Genomic DNA, 20,268 nt, shown 5'->3' with positions numbered 1-20,268 from the left:
TAACGCATGACAACTCTGTTTAATCAGAGGATGTTTTAATACCGTAATGTACAATTCCAAATCTCCCCTGGATAAAAGTGAACAGGATATATATTTAAGTTAAATTGGCTCCCGGCTGCCGTTTTACGGATCGTTATTACTGCAATCATCTTGCATTTTAAAGAGAGAGGGAGAGAGAAGAGGGCAATCATCAACATCAGAACAATTCCTGGAACATTTAGGGCCGACTGGTAAAATTTGGAGAAAAGATAGAAAAGGGGCACAACAGAAATATCACTGCGGAGATTAATATCTCTTCTAATTAAATGATAATGTTGCCTTGTTTGAGGGGATCAGAATAAATTGATTGGTCTTAAACTACAGGCATCCAGTAAAAGATTAAATAAAAGCAGCATGGAAAGAGATTGACACAAGTGTGGAGAATGTGAGAGATTGTCATGCAGGTTTTGTACAGCTTTGGAGAAAAAAATATAATAGTATAAACTACAGTTTGGTGTCAGTAATAAAATAACAATAACATATACATATATACAGCAAATGTACATCAAAATGTTTAAAAGTAACAGTAAAGACCTTTGTAACATTGTTAAATATTGTTCTTAAAGTTCTATTGATTAAGTAAATCTTGTAAATCAGCATATTATAATTATAATGGATTAGGGCTGGGTTGGTTAACGATATTATAACGAATCGCGATAAAATCAATGTCAATAACAATGATAAGCTCTGGACTTTTTTTTATTCTCTATTGATCTAAAAGAAAATCACACCTCAGAAATGTGCAACAATGGGAATCTAAAAGTGTGTTGATATTAGAGAGAAAATTTATTGGCCGAAAATGTTATGCCATTTAATAAACCCTATAATTGTTGTGGATTCAGTCATTGTTGGGGAACTCTTTTAAATCTGAAAGCATTACCAAATTATATTGAAATATATATCATTATCGTTCAATATGGAAAATAAATATTGAGACAGCATTTTTGCCATATAGCCCAGCCCAATGTTGGATTATGCGAAACTTAAGCATTGTTATCACATGAATGGATTACATTTTTAAATATCCTAATGTAAAACTAATCTCGAGCCTGGTAAAATAAAAGCCTCTCGACAAGGGTTGGTCGATAGATGATGCCATCGTCCATTGCTGATGGCCGATAGACATCACAATGCTGAGCAGGCATAGCAATCCTCTGCCCACCCCTGGTGCAGCAGCAACCTGCTTGCAAAAACTACACACTTAGGCCCCGTTTACACTGATACGTCTTAGTTTTAAAATGGCAATTTAGAACGAAAACGATCCACGTCCACACTGGCATTTCACCTGGCATTTCTGAAAAGCCCTCATCCATACTATACAGCTGAACACGCACATCAGCTGAACACACATACAAACACACACTCTGTCATGCGCTGCAGTGTATGCACGCGTCAGAGCTCCAGAAGTCAGCGATGAGTACAAAACCTCAGAGAGCAGTGCACGTCAAACAGTTCATCAAGGATGTACTGCTGGATTGCGTCTCACTATAGTTGTTCAACATGATATTTAATTAATCTTGACTCTACCTAACAACTCTTCAGTCTTTTGAATCTATCAGGAAACGTGTCACAGCGTCAGTACAAAGCTTCAATCTTTCACTTTCACTCTTGTATTTAGTCATTTTAGCGAAAACCTCAAATATCGTAGGTTGTGCCGACCAAGTTTTTCGAGGCAATTATAGCGACACAGATCACTCAGCCTATTCATGCCAGAGACCCACGGAAAAAGTGATTGACAGGTGGTCATCTGTGTGTAACTTATCTTTTATTGATAAATTATTTGGTTATGGGTAAAACAAAGACCATGGCAGTTAGGTAGTTGAAACGGTAGGCTACAAATAATTAATTCCTTATGAATTAATTAATTATTTATAAATTATTAACTCATTGCCACCTATGACGACGATGCCATCGTTCATCGCAATGTTTCACATTAGACATCATACAGGGCTCGAAATTGCGACCATTTTGGTCGCATATGCGCCCGAAATTTTATCTATGCAACCTTGAAATATATTTGGGAGCATTTCTGCGAGTGTTTAAAATTGTAGTGTGCGACCAATTTTTACTGCAAAATGTTCAGCACATTCAGGATTCGGGAGACATTTACGCAGAATGCATCTCTAAGCTCTTTGTCTGCACTTGGAACGTGAAACGCAGCGCTCGGGAATGGTTTAAAACAGTTGTCATGTCAACTTGCTGCAGTAAACAAATCCAAGTCCGTAATGCTTGCCCCGCCTTCGCGCTCTTCTTATTGGCCCACCACTGCTCTAGCACTGAACGTGAATGATTAATATCAGCTGTCAATCACTCAGCGCCTTCTGGCTTGGGATGACAGAGAGAGCTACTACCGCGAAAAATTGTAAAGCGCTGAAGATGAGAATGAAGATAACATAACACTTGACAGATTTTGTTTTAGAAACCATGGCATCTACAGTTACAAATAATGACACATCTTACTAGTTATACCGTTAACACGTTAATTCAAGCAGTGCGTGCAGGGCCGGTGAGTGCTCCGTGTATGCTTTGGTCACTCAGTTATGTTATAAAAATCTATTTTCTTGTGATAACGGGATTTTGTTGAGACATATTTTCCTCACGCTTGCATATAACGTTATATATATATTTTTGCTTGTTAGTTTGATTAGTGTTGATTTCAAATACAACCAATATGTTTGTATAAAACCTGTAGTAACGGAGCTCATAATTGGTGGGTGCGACTAAATTTTGGCTGATGCGCCTAAATTTTTAAAGTTAGGAGCACCGGTGCTACCAAGCAAAAAGGTTCATTTCGAGCCCTGTCATACAATGCCAAATTGGTTGACATCGCCCAACCCTACTCTCAACAAAATACAAACAAAAGTGCTCCCAAGAGATGGATCTGAATGCATGTTAACACCAGATGAAACAGTAATGCATCTCAGATGACTACTTGTGTTAGATCATTAAAAACCAATCCAGGCTCACTGGAAACAGATGCCTTAGTCTACATTTTTTGCAAAATGTAAAATACATTGCTCCAGCTACATTTTGTTGCACATTTCAGAAAACAAATTCACTAGAGGGCACATTCTACATTTTAGCAAATCTAAAATACATTACTTTGCCGCCATAAGCAGGATTGGGAAACGCTGACTTGGGGTACTGTACGTTTTGTTATATATTTCAGAATTACACCATTGTGCATGCCTACAAGAAGGCTTTTTTGTACAGATCACTAATCAACTGACCTAAACATTTCCCCAATAGTGCTTTCAAAAGCAAAAGTAAGAGAACAATGCACTGACTACATTGATTTACCTTGATTTTGTATTGCTTTTATCTCTTCTGTTATCAAACACTCTGTGTCACAAGTACAACAATGTAAAAACGGAGCTATCGAGCAAACTGACCACACCAGAAATGTAGGTAGCTAGAAGAGGCAAAATTATTCAGTTGTAAAAATTTGACCCAAAAGCAAAAGTAAGGGAATAGCGCACTGTGTCTAAATTCATTTACCTTTATTTTACATTGCTTTTGTTTTCTGTTGTCAAAAAAAGCCAAACGCTTTTATGTCTTCTGTTGTCAAACACTGTCTTCTGTACAACAATGCACAAACAGAGCTATCGAGCAAACTGACGACAGAAAAGTGTTCCATATGAAGGTAGGTAGTGGAGGCAACATTAATCAATTGTAAATATTAGACACCGTTAAGTTGTTTTGTGATATTTATTGGGTGTTGGGCAAACAACTGCATGAAAATAATCCTTTATTCGTTGATAATATTTCCCTGTGAATATCATTAGTGTGAAAAGGAACAAAATTTGTTGGTGTCATACTGCTCCTAGGGTTAATTTTAAACTGCAATCCACCGTATGTTGAACTACAATTTCACAAATATATAAGGTGAAGGGTCAAATGATCATAATGGGCCCATCGTAATGCCTCTGACATTCTGTTCCCTAGATATGGCTCAGTCGCTCCATCAGTATCTATGGGATCTTTATCATTAGTAGCTTCTGGGGAAAGTCTGATTGCTTAGAAAAGTAATAGCACATCCTCTGTAACAAGCTGCATGATTTCAAGTATCAAATGATACTGGGTTTTCATCTCATGTGTTTTGTTCCGAAGTACAAAGACGACTAATAATAATGCATGCCTTAGCAAGCGCTGATTTCCATCCGCCACGACGATCTAATGAAATGTCATTCGAGGACGTCCAGTACTAGCGCAAAACAAGGCAACAAACAAGAAGCGTTGCGCTACTCCTGATAAGCTACTGCTAAAACACCCCTTTAATTCCCAAATAAAGAGCGGATTACTTCCTAAATGTTTGAACATTGTAATTAAAGGTTTTATGTTAAGGGATTAATCTGCATGGTAATTTTGGCTGGCCCTTTTGTGGATTAACTTCCAGCGAGGGAGAGCAATTTCCTCAGTGACCCCAGGAAAACGCTTGGGCGGCAGAAAGGCAAAGCTCTTGAACAAAACCCATGCGTTTAATGATAGCGATGGATTCTTGCGCATCAATTAAACCTTGAGTCGTCCGTATGGTTATATTGTAAGAACAAAACAGTGCATGCTATCATTTTGATAAACTGACCGATAAATGAGCTAATTCCTGGAATTAACAGTATCCGAGGTGTTTCTGAAACTATTTAGCTCTTCGCCCCCCTACTTTCGCCCCATAAGGATGGTACAAACACAGCAAATTTATCACTTGGGTCCAGCACAATTACTCGGGGAGCCGCCACGTGACAGGGATCAATATGGCACAAGCCGCTCGGCCATTGACTGCGGGCCATGACAAAGTGCCCCCGCGGCTTTTTGTGAATCCCTTCTATTGAGGGAGCAGATTATCAGCGTTTGTGAGCCTCCTTCTTTTTGATTTACTGTTGAGGTGGGAATGGTATTATTAAGAGGCCTTTGTTTTACAAGGAGGAGAGGCAATGAATAGCCTTACAGCAGGGGCTGTAGTGGGCGAGCCATGCACCGGCAAAGTAACTCCTCTTTATTAGCTCATTACCACACAGCTCACTCATTCATTTAGTAACATGCTCAATGGCAGCACTGCCAATGGGGACGGTAACTTTAAGCAGCATCAGCCACCTGCGGGACAGGGTGTCTTCCTCTGAATGGACAGCAGGGGGCCATGATGTGCCAACTTTTGCACAGTTATTCTCTTGATTGGGGGTGAGTTTGAATGTGGGTGGTTGATGTTAAAAGAGACATTCTGGGTTTGGTTAATGCCAAGTAAGACCATACTTGTGGACTAATGTTAGACAACACTCAAATTAAAGGAATAGTTCACCTAGGAATTAACATATTGCTACATGTATCTTCACATGCTTCACATCTTAAGACAGGGGTCTCAAACTCAAATTGGCAGGGGCCATTTCAGTGACTAACAATTCATAGGAGTACCGCTTTAAAATTCAAGCACAAGGAGAAAGTGGAAAGCTGACTTAATTGGTGCATCTTAGGACAACAGACATGACGTTTATATTTCAAGCATTACCTGTCACCAGTGATAATGCAAATCAGCAGGATTATCGTGTCACACATCAGCTGCTGAAATATCTCTGTGGTTGTTGTGTGTATAGCCGAGCGTTAGACAGAGTATATGCAGTCAAAACTCTAGCTTTTTGTTTCTTGTTGTACATATTGAAAGAGTAGTATAAATTGCTATGAAAATACTACAAATAGGCTAATGGTAATAATAATTATTATTCTGTCCTAACCAATTATATGTGAAAGCAGTTTGGGTAACTTAAGTGATTTTACAGGCAATTGTTCTACTGAATGTCTTTCTTTTTTTTTGTAAAACTACAACAAAGAGAGGGAAAGTATGTAACTAAGTTCAATTCAACCAGCAATACAATTTTACTAATGTACATAGTTTTTATACAAATCTTAATAAGCATACGAGGAAAATCTAATAAATGAGACCATTTGAATCAAATATTAGCAAAATGGCCATTTTTGTTACACCACCAGCATAACATGTAAGCCATGAAGAAGTGTTTGTACAACAAAATACAAGTGGAAAAAAACTGATAATAATCGAACAACCCTTGAATATTTACAAATATAGAGCTTTAGTAAAAATAAAGCGATACGGACATATATTTTAATATTTAAATCAGCCACAGAATTAAAACGCATGTGTGTTACTCGACCGCACACTGAGAGAAAATGAAAGTAAAACTAATCTGAATGCAGTACTTTAACTGTCGACTAGGTGGCGGCTCAAAACTACAAGTGGCTAGACGCGACTGCACAACAATGTTAGTGGTTCAAAAATATAAGTTTTGGCTAGCCGAATCTTATTATATTTTTGACGTCATTTGCGGGCCAGAGGGAGGAGGAGGGCGGGTGGTAAATGGCCCGCAGGCCGGCAGTTTGAGACCCCTGTCTTATGAGTCTCTTTTTTATGCTGTGCACAAAATAAGATATTGATGGCTACCAGCTTTAAAACATTCAACAATACTTCATTTTTGGCAAAATAAAATAAAATAAAATAAAGGGCAATTCCTCAATTATGTTTCTGAGCAAATTGAGTGAGTAAATGTTCAATATATTGACTTTGATTGAATAGTTTAAATGTTTGGTTTAATGAAAAACTTATATAACCAGCTATACTTTGTCTCCATGAAACAGATCAGGCAAAAAAATAAGTAAAATGACTATTCAAACTATAAGGGAAGTCACATAATTTAAAGCATAAAAGGCACCTATGATGAAAATCATCTTTTGTAATCTGTTTAGACAGAACCGTGTAGGTATAGTGTGTCCAGAGTCATATTGGTGTGATATAAACACAATAAGTGTCTTTTTTAAAATTTCCTGATGTTAAGATTGGATCCAAATCCTTCCCATTTTGAGGCCCACCGCAACATGACGTAGGAGTGCGGTTTCCCAGCCCACTGAATTGATTGACAGCCGCGGATTAACATTTATCCATTGTAATCATACATGTATGATCTATTCAGCTCACTATGATCATCATCAAATGTGATCAACAATGAATTGTACAAGTTTAAAACCTTTTTAAAACAGTGCATGTTTGTAATGAATTACAGCTATTTTTACCGTCTTTATCACCACAGCCGCATATTATTACAATTATAAAAAAAAAAAACGCTTCAATCCCAGTCTGTGGACGTTAAATCAGGATTATTTTGTACATTAACATAACGAAAATCTATACAACAGTGGATATTATTGTGTATCCTGTCACATTTGCCGTGCAAAATCTGTGCGTGAACTCATTGTTGCAGAAAGGCTTGAATTAACTCCACAAACAAATACACCAAATAATCATTGGGAAAGTTCTTACTGTAGTATTTCTCACAAACGTTACATAAGATCTGCTTCGTTTCTGTCACTGTGCTGTTTATCTGATGCAGCCATGTGGGAACGGTGGGTGGGGAGAACTCACATTAAAGGCACAGGTAACAAAAACAGCTACAATGTTTTTAAAGCAGCAAATTCCAGTATTCTGAAAAGTCTAATAAATAATCTGATGGGCGTTTTAAGCTAAAACTTTACAGACACATTCTGGAGACACAAAAGAGTCATGTAAAATCTTGAAAAAAGGGTAAAATAGGTGCCCTTTAAAACAGAATAAATGTAAATGATTTAATAAAGCATTCATAAACTAAAAGCTTTACAAAAACCTCAAGATTTATAGTGACTTTTATTGAAAGTGCAACATAGTAACCTTGATTTCTTATTATGTTTATTTTCTGAGGCTGTCAAGAGGAAATTCTTAACTTTTTGCAATCAATTTTAAGTCACAAACACCACTGACTGACTTTCCTCTGGATTAAACCCAGAATCCTCTTTTAAACGTCATTTATTTTGGATCTGGAGGGTAAGTTTGTCTGTTTTTGCACACAGCATCCTACACCGCCTCGGCTCTGGCCCCCTTCCAGACAGTCTGCTTTGGCAGCAATGCAGTTCACCAGCTTCTCCCATGCTTTTGCTAATTAGTTAGGCACCTCTGGGCTGCGCAAGTCATCCAGCAAAAGCACAAAGAGGAGGAGGAGGCGCAGGATCCCGAGGACCAGCGTTGCACACATAACACTGCAGCGAAAAGGCTAGGATAAAAGACATCGTAGAAGCCGTGGCGTAATAGATTTTAGCTGCTTGGCCACTCTTCCCACACTCTGCCGCTTGGGTTTTCTGTTTTAATAGTGGTGGGGAGTGCAAAAAAAGACGGAAAAAAAGGGGTGAAGTCAGCAAAAACAAAATGCCGCCATTAAATCATCTCCCAGGATCCCGTGTCAGGTCTGTAATAGGAAAGGCGCTCATCATCGGAAAGGTTACTGCTCTTCCAGAACATCCTCCTCCTCCCTCTTGTTTCTGCACTCTGGATCCGCTCATCCCGCCGGACCCCTCGTACCAGACCACTGGACTGAGTATGAGGGATTGGGGTGCTCAGGTTTTGGTCATGCCGAGCTGATTCGATCACTCCGGTCCACCACAATAAGAGGCTCAGAGCTTTTGCTAGGCCCGGGCCACAGAGACGTAGCCTTGTTCCCCCTCTCCTGTCGTCACATAAGCACAAATGCTATTCGCTTGCTAGCAAACACACTGGGCTTTTTGTTATGCCGCTAACTAGATTTCCCCATGAAAGCCTCTCTGCCTTCCTATCGCTCTTTGTAGAGCTGAGTTTGGCACGGGGAAGAGAGAGTCGGCTGGGGGAAAACAGGCAAAGAGAGGGAGAGACAGGAAGAGTGCGCTACTGTGAGCAGATGAGATGTGCAAACTGGAATACAGGGATGGAGAGGATAAATGTTTAGGGAAAACAGCAGGAAAGAGAGTGTTTCACTAACTGAAACAGTGTGAGGTTGCTGTTTTTTGTTCACTATCAAGGTCATGGAGAACATTGACACTGCATATTGGTTGAATGACACAGAGTTATTGAAAAACACAAAAAGCGAAGTTAAAGGTTTAATGAAGTTAAACTAATAGTTTTTTTAGATAGTTTTAAGGTAATCTATTAGCTAGTTGGCTCCAAAACAATGACAAAATTACACATGGAAGACATAAAACAAATATAAACATGTTTGTCACTTCCGCCTAAATTGATCAGCGATTTATTCCACACCAAATCTTGACCAGTCAAATACTCTCTAGAATCTGACATGTCCCGCCCCCTCTTCATTTGATGCAGTTGTGCTCAACCGCTATCACTGGCAGAGCTGTAATAAAACTGAGTCAACGTGGCTAAAATCTATGGGAGACCAGGCATTCTCTTTAAAGGCACCTAAAGTGTAGAATTCTTTACCCTTAAAACTTACTTTCTTAGGGTTTAGGTTTTTTTTTTTACTTTCTTTGACTTTTATACATTTTTTAGATATATTATTATTATTATTATTTTATGTGTATTTAATTATTTTTATATATTTTTTTGCATTTATCCTTGTGTCTTTTACTGCACATTTATGCCTGTGAAGTGCCTTGAGATGCTACTTTTAAAGGTATTTTATAACAATAAAGTTTATAAGTATTAATTATTATTATTATTAATACAAAATTCTATTGTTTTTTTTTAAAGGGAAAAGCTACTCTATAGCCCCTTTCACACAGAGATTTCGGAAAATTTCCAGAACGACTTTAACGGTAAATTTAAAAAAGCGCTGTTCACACAGGCGAGAAAATTCTGGAATTTTCCCAGAAAAGACTGTTCACACATCAATCCCAAATACTGGCAATTTCTGACAGCATTAACCAGAAATGAGCACTAAATGGCTGTGCTTGTTTTGTAAACATAGAAGATGTAGGGCATTTGTTGATGGTTTCACTTTTGTTTAAAGCTTTAGCTTTCATGCAGCTGCTTTGTCCCAGACACATCCACAGGCAGACGTCAAACCGCAGCTTCATGTTTACAGATTTGTTGACATTAAAAATTCTGTGGATGGATAAGTATTGTGAACAACTTTGATAAAAACATGTCAGGATGTACATAATAAGTGTGTGTGCTGGTGCTCACCGGAGCACTACTTCACGTGCATATGCGTCAAGCAACTAAAGCAGAGCTTGAAGGTAAACAAACAGCGGTTTATCATAAGCATTTTATTGATGATTTTTTTTACACAGTTGGCATTCAGAAGGAACATAGAAACTTTATCTGACGTTTCTCAACATCTAGCAGCTACATGTGGCTGGAAAAATATTCAAATGCTTTTATTTTCATTAACAGCGCGAATGTGAATGCATCTGAATGTTCTGATTGGCTGGAGTAGACGTCTCAAAACAACGCGTTCTAAACGTAAACGAGCTCTTTTCGGCTATTTTCCTTCTGCGTCCACACAGAGCAGCATTCCGGCAAATTACTGGTAATGTTACAATTTCTCTTTCTGAAAAATTGCCTGAACGAATTTATTGGAATTTTTAAAATGGGCCTGTTTACACATATAGACCTTTCCGGAAAATTGCTGGTAATTAGGTAATTAATAAAAGGTCTGTATGTGTGAAAAGGGCTTAAGTCCCACCCTCTCTACATTTTTCATTTAGGATTTTGTCAAACAGTGAATAAAAAATTCACATTTCAAAGCAAATCACAGGACTTTTAAAAGGGTAATTCAGATTATTATTGAGTTTTTGAAGATCATATGTAATATCCTAAAGGGAAATGTGGCTAGTATAAACAGAATTTAATTATCACACAATTTACATTTGTAAATAAAATGCACGTTTTCCAGTCAAGCTTTCTAATAGGCTCGACAACGCATACAACTATTAAAGCTTTAACAACTATATATATATATATATATATATATATATATATATATATATATATATATATATATAGCAACATCTGCAATGTCAACTTTGGTTTACCAGGAACCACAGTTCAGAACACGTTGTTTGTGGAATCATTGTGTGAATGATTTTTAAACTGATGTGTTTTTAAGGTTTGAGACTGTAAAATTTTATTTAAACCATTTGGGCACCAAAAATATGAAGTTTTCCTCTTTATCAACGATTAAATATGTTTATTTATACAATGAAGCATTATTTTATATTTGGTTATTAAATTTCTGGACACCAATACTTTTAGACTCTACTGAAAACCATTAAGTGTTGTTTAATTGATTTTTATCTTTTATTTATTAACATTTTTATTCATTTGAATATTTACTAGGTGCAGTATATATTTAAAAAGAAATATTGGTCCCCCTTTATATTAAGTGTCCTTAACTACTACAGTATGTACCTACATTCAAATATAATTACAATGTACTTACTGTGTTGACAATGTATTGCAGAAGACTCTAGTAGGGTTAGGGACAGGTTTGGTGGTATGGATAGGGTTAAAGGTGGGTTAAGGTGTAAGGGATGGAAAACAGTGTACTTAAAGATTTGGTTACATAAATACTTCACATGCATGTTTTTAAATAAGCATAACATTTAAACAAGGTATTAATTTCACTGTAAGTACATATTAGTTATGGCCATTAAACTAGAAAGAGTAATTAAAATTTTAAAGAGTAATTAAAATATTAAATAAGAATTAATGGCCAAAATTAAAGTAAAACAAAAGTACTAATACTAAATAGCTAAACAAGTCCATTTTTCAGCTGTTTAAAATATTTAGGTTTTTCCTCCAGTATTTCAAGCATTGTAAACAGTGCGCTGGTGTGTCTGCACTACCTACAAAGTACTTCTACATAGTTCTTACCCCATACCCCCAAACCTGTCTAACACTTCTCATATGCCACCTCAAGAGCACCAGAAGTCTTCTGCAATACATTACCAACACCTTAAGCACATTGTATTTCTATTCTGATGTAAGTTCACAGTAGTTAAGGACATTTGATATAAAGTGGGACCAATATTTCTAAATTTATACATGTTAAATATTCAATATAATGTGGAACAGAGATCCGTCAAGAAAGAAAAAAAAATATGGATGGTTGACTTGTATATCTCCATCTTAAATAGGGTATATGCACAGCAAGTGTTTCTACCCATACCGATAAACTTCCGGTGAATGGTTAATGTGACTTTTTTCAATTTTATACTGTTCCTTTTACAGCACCAATGTTGTAATGTAATTAAAATACAATCAGTTAAATAGAATTAAGCATTCATTAAGTTGTTTAAGTGTAAAACTAACTGAAAAGCTGTTTACACGCAAGCACTGTCAGGATCAGCGGGCAAGCACAGAAACTCCATTGAAAATATTGCAGTAAAATAAATCTTCATAATTTAAAGACATGAGGCAGGAAAGTTTAATTTAATGCAGTGCTTCTTGTACAATCTGAGACCCACTTCATATCTTATATCAATCAGGCAGTGGAGATTGTTGATGTTTAAAGAAAACAGACCTTAAACACGCCGTTTTTGTAACTGCATAGTTCACTAGAAGCGCATTGATCCAGATTACTGAAAAATTAAAAGCCTTCTGCATACTTCTGCACATACCCAAATATCCAAACAAACTGAATAGGCAAAATGGTAGTGTGAAAGTCTACTAAATGTTAACAAGGGCATAACTAAATGAAAGACATTGCCATTTTTCATTTCTTTAAGACTGTGAACATTTGTTTGGGGTCCAAATGGGCCAAACAAGTAAACTAGACTTCATGCCAGTAGACTTGTAAATTGGACTTTTCTAGTGAGAAAAAAAAACAGCAGACAACATGTAACTTATGGCAGCAATGATGTGAAAGAAAATCCAAAATTTATTACGGCTTGCAGGATGCAATGCCTCTGTCCTAAAACCACACTCACGCAAAATAACACAAGGCAACAAAACACTGCATATATATATACACAGTATGGGACTAAAACACTCACAAATGCAATGCCATAATAACCTCAGCTCAAGTCACACTGACGTATTAAAGATGCAGTAGGTGATTGTCTTCAGAAACATGTATTGTTGTGCTGGCTGAAAGTCTCTTCACATTCCAATAGTAATGATTAAAGTAAATGACTTAAATGTATTTATATTTATTTTTGTATTCTAGGTGAGGCATAAAATAAAAAAAGTTTGTAATATTAAAATTTGTCTGGCCAATAATTCCCACAATTCTGATAAGTATATCTGCGCACCCCTGTTCCCGCAGATCCGTTGTTTGCAAGCGCACTTGAGACAATCACAGCAGTAAAAATGAACTCTGAATCAAAACTTTTGAAAATCCTGAATCAATATTGAAGTTACTTTTGCACGCTGGAGGAATGACGACACCATGGCTGAAGTATTTCTTTTAGGCAGGTAATGTTCTGTTTTAAAAGTATTTTAACAAGCAAAGCTGATATAGATTGTTGTATTTCGAATGGGTTATATGCACAGAAGTGTTGTTCAGCCACTAAAATCTTCCAGCTAAAGATTGATGTGACTCATAAGGTTTCATAAAGGGCCTTTTACAGCATCAATAATGTAGATTTTAATTTAGTTTAACAACAAAACAAAACTAAATAATGCTATTCCGCCTTGCATGCTTTACTGAGGTCAAGTTAGTTTTATATTCACATCACATTGGTTCATTTTTGAACAATAACAACCTGTGAGGCTCCCTATATTGTTAACCATGCTACTCTGAATATTCGGTCTGAATTAGAATTTAAGTATGGCTTAGCATATGGCTTGCTAAGCATAGTCTCTTTAGGACAACGCATGTGAGAGTGTCCAGATATTGCACATTATGACAAGTTTTGCTTGCTAAACAACTAAAACATGCTAGATATAATAGTTTGTGTTGGGAATTTTAGTATTATAAAGTATTAACCTAAAGTTTTCTAAGTGGCGAATGACAAGATCTAGTGGGTTGTCTACTGTCATGTTTAACCAAGTAGTACTTACTGCAGAGCCACATTGGCAGAGCTGAGCTCCAGCAAGAGAGAGCTTGAGCTCCAGTTCCTCCTTGCTGCACTTCTTAGTGATGTCACTGGGGTGCGCGTTTGTGAATTCAGTAGACGTGGCTTTGGACGGCAGGGGAGGGACTGCGTTTTCAAAGCTATTATGCTAACGGGTAGCATTTTGGCAGATCACCTACTGCACCTTTACACTGAAGAATATTAAAAATATATGCAATCAATAAATAGGCAAGTAAAACATCAAGTACCCAAAAAATTCAAGTACAAACAAACTTGTAAATTCCAAAACATTTGAAACCAAAATTGCAGCACGGCTTATGCCAGAAAACAACATAAAAAGCTCAGGAATTCACTAAACTGACAACACATGACTTAACAGGCGACCTGTAATCTAAAAGGCTCCATCTTGCAGCATTATCTCAGCAAAGCAGATGCAGTATGTGTCTGACAAATACACACACACACACACACACACACACACACACACACACACACACACACACACACACACACACACACACAGTATATGCTGTGAGCTATAAGACAGCTGTAGAGGAGATTGAGATAAAGCTCTGGCTCAAGATACAGCAGGGTGAGAGGTGAAAGACCAGCTAAAGTCATCCCGAGACGGAGAAATGTGTAAATCCCAGGAAAGGAAGTGTTGTGTCTGGTCCAGTGCGAGTAAGCAGTTTGAGAGGGCATGAGGGATGAAGCTCTTCCCGATGGCATGAAGGTACACATGCCGTCAGAGAAGGAACTTTTGGCCTGCCCGCTTCCCTGCTGTGGAATTAGATAGCTGGACTATCAATAGTCAGAGACGCAAGGGGATAGGGAGGAGTGTTTGGAAAGGGAGTGCTTTTCAGCGTGTTAGGATTTATTTTAAACATAAAACAGGATGACTGTCAAAGCAGATGCAAGGCTAAATATCAACACAGCCTACATTCACAGCTAATTACTGTCACGTCAAGAGTTCTACCATTCTGTGAGTCTATTACAGAGAGAATCTCCTGTTAAGAGCATCTGCAAAGCATATTTCACCGCAAATTCATAAGGAAAGAAATATGAAAATGAAAAATAATTAACTAATGAAAAAAAAAAAAACTATTGATGATGATAATAATAATAATAATAATAATAATAATAATACATATAGCAGTGCTTCCACAGGTTTGAAATATACTTGGGGTGGCAGTCAAATTAAAAGACACCATTTACCGACAGCAAATAAATGGTCAACTTCATGCGACAAACAAAAAAAGATGTTTTTTCAACTATATTTTTAAATTATTATGACACTGTTATACACCTTTTCTTTTCAATGGGTTAAAGTTATTAAAAAAAGGCTGTTGAAATAAAAGAAATCCACTATTTCTCTTACTTTTATGCTATTTATGAGCCATGTGCACTTACAGACAGGTAAAGGCTGCTCTATCTCTCTCAAAATTTGCTTTATAGGCATGACATTACAGTATTGACATAGCATTTTATATAAGTATAAAGTATGTACTATATTAACATCATTAAATTAATAAAATATACAGCAAATGAGAAATAAATAACAGAAAAAAATTATAAAAATAAACATTACTGCTAAAAATTATTACTAGAATAAAAATTGTAGATTAATTAGATAATATTGATTAGCCATTTCTAATGGTGTACAAATATTTAGCAGAACAGTATATTTTGTTCTCTCCGAGTGTATTGAAACGTTTTTCTGAGTCAGCTGCAAAAAGGTAATGCAAAAATGCATACAAATAACAACAGCTTTAGAAAGCGAAAGTAAAACACAAATTTTAGGAGATTCAGAAACTACAGTCGGATGCATTGTGGCACGTCTGTGGGTCTACAGAGCACGTGACTGTCAGTGGGAGTGTTGACAGTTCTCAAGCCCACAGAACCAGCAGCAGGAAATGTGCAGAGCGAGAGAAGATTTTCCACTGGTTAATCGATCATGAATGCTTGGATTTCTTGGACGGATAAAAAAAAAAAAAGGATGACAATAATAGTGTTATTCATGTGTCACCACCAAACATCGGCCCGCCCAAGTAAAGTATATATGTGGGAAGCACTGTATAAAGTCAAGCCCGAAATTATTCATAAACCTGTAAGTTTTGGGCTTGACTGTATATAGATATTATTTTGGAGCATTGATCCTTTTAATAGTCACTTCATTAACATTAAAGCCATCATTTTAATGTAAAAAAATATATGTACTTAAATCATACATGATAAAAACCATACATGATAAAACAATGTAAGTAAAACTATTGCACTTCATACTGTATTACAGTAATGAATAATTAAATGAGACAAAAAATATATGATAAAAAATCATATAAAAATATAAAATAATAAAAAAATGTTACAAAATTATGTTTAGAAACATTACAATAATGTCTATTGGGACAGGAAATGTGCTGAACTGACAGGGCAATTATAAGACTATAAAACAAAAATAAATTCATTGTACTTATTACATGACTAATATTCAAACAAATTATCTTTTGTGGTCAAGTTCGCTCAGTTTTGTTTTTGAGAGTATTGCTCTATCGCTGATATGATACTAAAGAAACAACTATACCTTTACATACGATTATTACCATATTAAGCTCTATTGCACGACCACAACTAGTAAAAAAATTCCAATACTTCAATACAACGATTCTACCGATTCTTATTTCTACCATCTAATTACTTTGCACCATATAATGTACACAGCACAAGCAAAACATGAAACGTCAAGAAACAAAAGCATTCACAATAAAAAGCAAGACAGAAGACACATGTAGCTTTCAGAAGCACATACAGAATGATCTGTGTGCTGATGCAGAGCCAATGTGAAAGCAAGAGAGAAAGTCCAGGAGGCCCGAAGAAGGCCAGATGCTTGCAAAGATGGTGGAACGACCCAGAATCTGCTTTCATCCACAGTTAAAAAGCCCAAAACCAGCGTCAATGTTCATGTATTCCACAAAGAACGGCCCTATGGGTGAGTTAGTGCTTCAAAAACTGGCTAACTGAGTATTCTGTCCGCATAAAGTCCATATAAAGTCCTTTTATAGTGTCCAGTGAGGGTTGATCATCCCCCACCCAGTGCAAAACGAATCGTTTATTTATTTTAGTCCACATACGAGAGTCTTTTCACTCTTTCCGAAAAAAAAAATCGCCGGATCGTCGGTTAACCATAATCGAGTCCATGGCACGGAAGGTGGCAGTCGGGGGCGGACCATCTGTGACTCCTCCACCGACCCCAACGCCGCTCTTCAAGCCAGTTAATTTGCCTCTCTCTCTCCCTGTCTGTCTCTCATCTGTCCTTTTTTAGGGGAGGAGGTGCTGCCCGGCTCTCACAACCTGTTCAATGCAAAGATAGAAAGAGTCAGGCCAACACACCTCACACCACAGCTGAGGTCAAACCACAGCGAGCCCGAATGAGATGCTTTTTGCATGATGGTACAAAATAACGAACAAAATCTTAATTCACGATGTGAGAACGTTTATTTGACGATAATGATGGATGACAGACTGTTTGTTTTTGATGCAAGCAATGAGACACGTACAAGTCGGGTACAGCTGACTCAAAGTAGTAGTTATTACTACAGATGCGTAATAATCAAACATCGCAAAGTCTTCACAGTGTAAATGAAATATAACTGAAGATACAATGGTTATTCAGTCGGTAGCAGGGAGTGGTTCATATTAAAAACACAGTTTGCAGCAGGTTTATTAGTATGGAAGCTTGTTTCTGTTGCTGAATAACAAAGAAAGGAAGCAAACTTTGACTTTAATCACACAATTCTAATAATCTGGACTTTTCTTCTCAGAAGTTTGAAACTTTGAAACTTACAAACTCACTTTTGCAAGTTTGCGTCACAATTTTAAAAAAAAAGTATGATTTTAAATCACAATTGTAAGAAATAAAGACAAAAATGGCTATAAACTTGGAATTGTGAGAAAAGAAGTTGCAATTGTAACACAAAAGTTCGTATTACAGGACATAGAAATACTAGATTAAATGTAAGAATCGAAGCAAGATACAGTTTCTGCAGGGAAAAATAATCTCTTATGTACTAGACTGCACGGATCTAATATACTGATACACATTCAGCTTCTACCCAGCTGTTGTGTTTACGTTAATTTCTAAAAACATTACTAACTGTGTTTAAGTAAACACACTACACAATGGGCATTCTGACATTTTTGTGTGTCTATTTGGCCAATGAATCACAGTGAGTTGCGAAAGAGAGCTAATTTCGCAACCGCATGCATAATGTAATTGTAATTTGTGCATTTACATATACAACGGTACACCCAAAGCGCTTCACAATCATGAGGGTGACCTCTCCACACCACCACCAGTGTGCAGCATCCACTTGGATGATGCGACGGCAGCCACAGGACAACAGCACCAGTGCGCTCACCACACATCAGCTATAGGGAGAGTGGTGAAACAGCCAATTCGGTGTATAGGGATGATTGGGAGGCCATCATGGGAAAGGATTAATGGAGGGAATTTGGCCAGGACCAATTTTACGAAAAGAGTCATGGGAATTTTAATAACTACAGAGAGTTAGGACCTTGGTTTAATCTCTTATCCAAAAGACGGCGCTCAGTGACAGAATGGTGTCCCCTTCACTATACTGGGGCATTAGGACACAGACAAATCGCAGGTTGAGCGCTCCCTGCTGGCCTCACTAACACTACTTCCAACAGAAACCTAGTTTTCCCATGTGATATTCCATCCAGGTACTGACCTAGCTTATCCCTGCTTAGCTTCAGTGAGTTACCGGTCTTGGGCAGCAGGGTGATATGGCTGCGGCAAGCTATGGTGTAAGCGTATAGCATTAGTCAGTCAGAACAGAATATATTTGCGTTATCTTATGATGACTAATTGCGGTTAACTCCTTTAGTTTCATTATCAATCTCAGTCACACTACATTAAGTGTATATAGTTACCTACTCTGACAAACAATTTAGCAAAGTCTCTAATGATATATCATCAACATATTATATTTCGTCATACCAGTCACTTCTAGAACCCTGCACGTCCCCTACTCTGCATTGTAAAGTACTTGCAGCCTGACAGTCCTTTCACCAATTACCCAAAAAACATCTTAAGTCATATCGCGGCGGGGCGGAAATTGGTGACTGTTTGTCACTTCTATTATGTGAACGTCAATTAAAAGTCTCTTAGTCATGTTTGCATATATTTTAACCAAAACATAACAAGGTTACGGCACTGAAGAGCATGACGAGGAGGTGCTAAAGTAAAGCGGGATAATTGATCTGGATCTGACGCTTACGTTAAAATAATCCTGTTCGGAGGAACCACAACCTCATACCGAGGGCCAAGTGGTGACAGTAAATCAGACAGCTCATTACTGCCAAACCAAGTGAGCAAATACATGTGGCAGCCAAATAGAGAGGGCCCCGTGGAGCCGGCTCTACCTCCCACTCACACATGCATGGCAGAGTCCTTATAATGAAGCCTGAACTTTAATCACGAAGTGAATATAACCCTCCCCTTCCCCCCACTAGATCAAACACGCTCTCGCGCGCGCAGATGCTTCAGAGACATGCGACGCGCGAGCTTTACCCACCTCACTAGGTTTTCATTGTCGCCCGGGCCCTTGCAGGTGGTGCACTCGGTCCGCGTGTCATCGGCTTTGGGCTTTTTCTGCAGAGTCGACTGCCTCTGTCTACGCTCCCTCGGCAGTGGTTCCTATGGAAACGCAAGCTATTAGAGACGACCGGCGTGTGTGTGTGTGTTTTGAATGGAGCTGGTGAGTGGAGAGGGCTGAGATTGCTGTGCAAACACACACAAGCTGTCTTCCTTCATAACGCTCTCTAAATATTAGAGGTAGATGAGGGAGATAGACAGTCTTAAAGCAGTGCGGGGGTGAGAAAGGGAAAGCTCACCTCCATCTTCTCTTCCTCACAGATGGACATCCTCTTCCTCTTCTGGCCTCTGGTTCTCTGGACAAACAAAGGGGAATTACATTTGGTTATCAACATTGTATAATATTTTAAAAGCAGAGTTTGAAAAGCAGATTACTCTATTTAAAATTAATATAATTAAGCAAAAGAGGAATTAATTAAGAGATCTTTGAATAAGAATAAGTTTTAAATAAATACTTTAAAGGGATTATCGCTTAAAAAACTAGATACACAGAAAGAGAGAGGTAATGAAAAATCATGAAGTTCTGAAATACAAAGAAAAAATCATGGCAAGTCATATTTTATTTTATTTTTTTACAATTTAATAACTCAATCTAATCTTTTTCAAGTTCTGTACTACAAAGAAAAAAGCATTGCAAGTCACATGTCACACAAGTTACACAAAAATACATTTTTTTAACCATTTAACAACTCAAATTTATCATTCTCAAGCTCAAATGTATTGTACTAATATTGTTG

At 37.4% G+C, this 20,268-nt stretch overlaps 1 protein-coding gene across 15 annotated transcripts in view; it reads right to left on the bottom strand.

Moving 5' to 3' along the window:
* phf14 (PHD finger protein 14) overlaps positions 1-20,268 on the bottom strand; it is a 159,210-nt gene that overhangs the window by 50,768 nt on the left and 88,174 nt on the right. For 6 of the 15 annotated variants that reach the window (XM_087294431.2, XM_087294435.2, XM_087294434.2 and 3 more), the window contains 2 exon segments: positions 19,771-19,827; positions 19,452-19,573 (listed from right to left, as the gene is read on the bottom strand). In XM_087294431.2, coding sequence (XP_087150557.2) covers positions 19,452-19,573; positions 19,771-19,827 — 179 coding nt within the window. 15 annotated transcript variants of the gene reach the window in all.

This window comes from Danio rerio, chromosome 19 (genome assembly GCF_052040795.2).
Source record: "Danio rerio strain M-AB ecotype USA chromosome 19, GRCz13ab, whole genome shotgun sequence".
NCBI lineage: Eukaryota > Metazoa > Chordata > Actinopteri > Cypriniformes > Danionidae > Danio > Danio rerio.
Note: the sequence above shows the minus strand (reverse complement) of the source record. Positions and strands in the feature narration are given on the sequence as shown.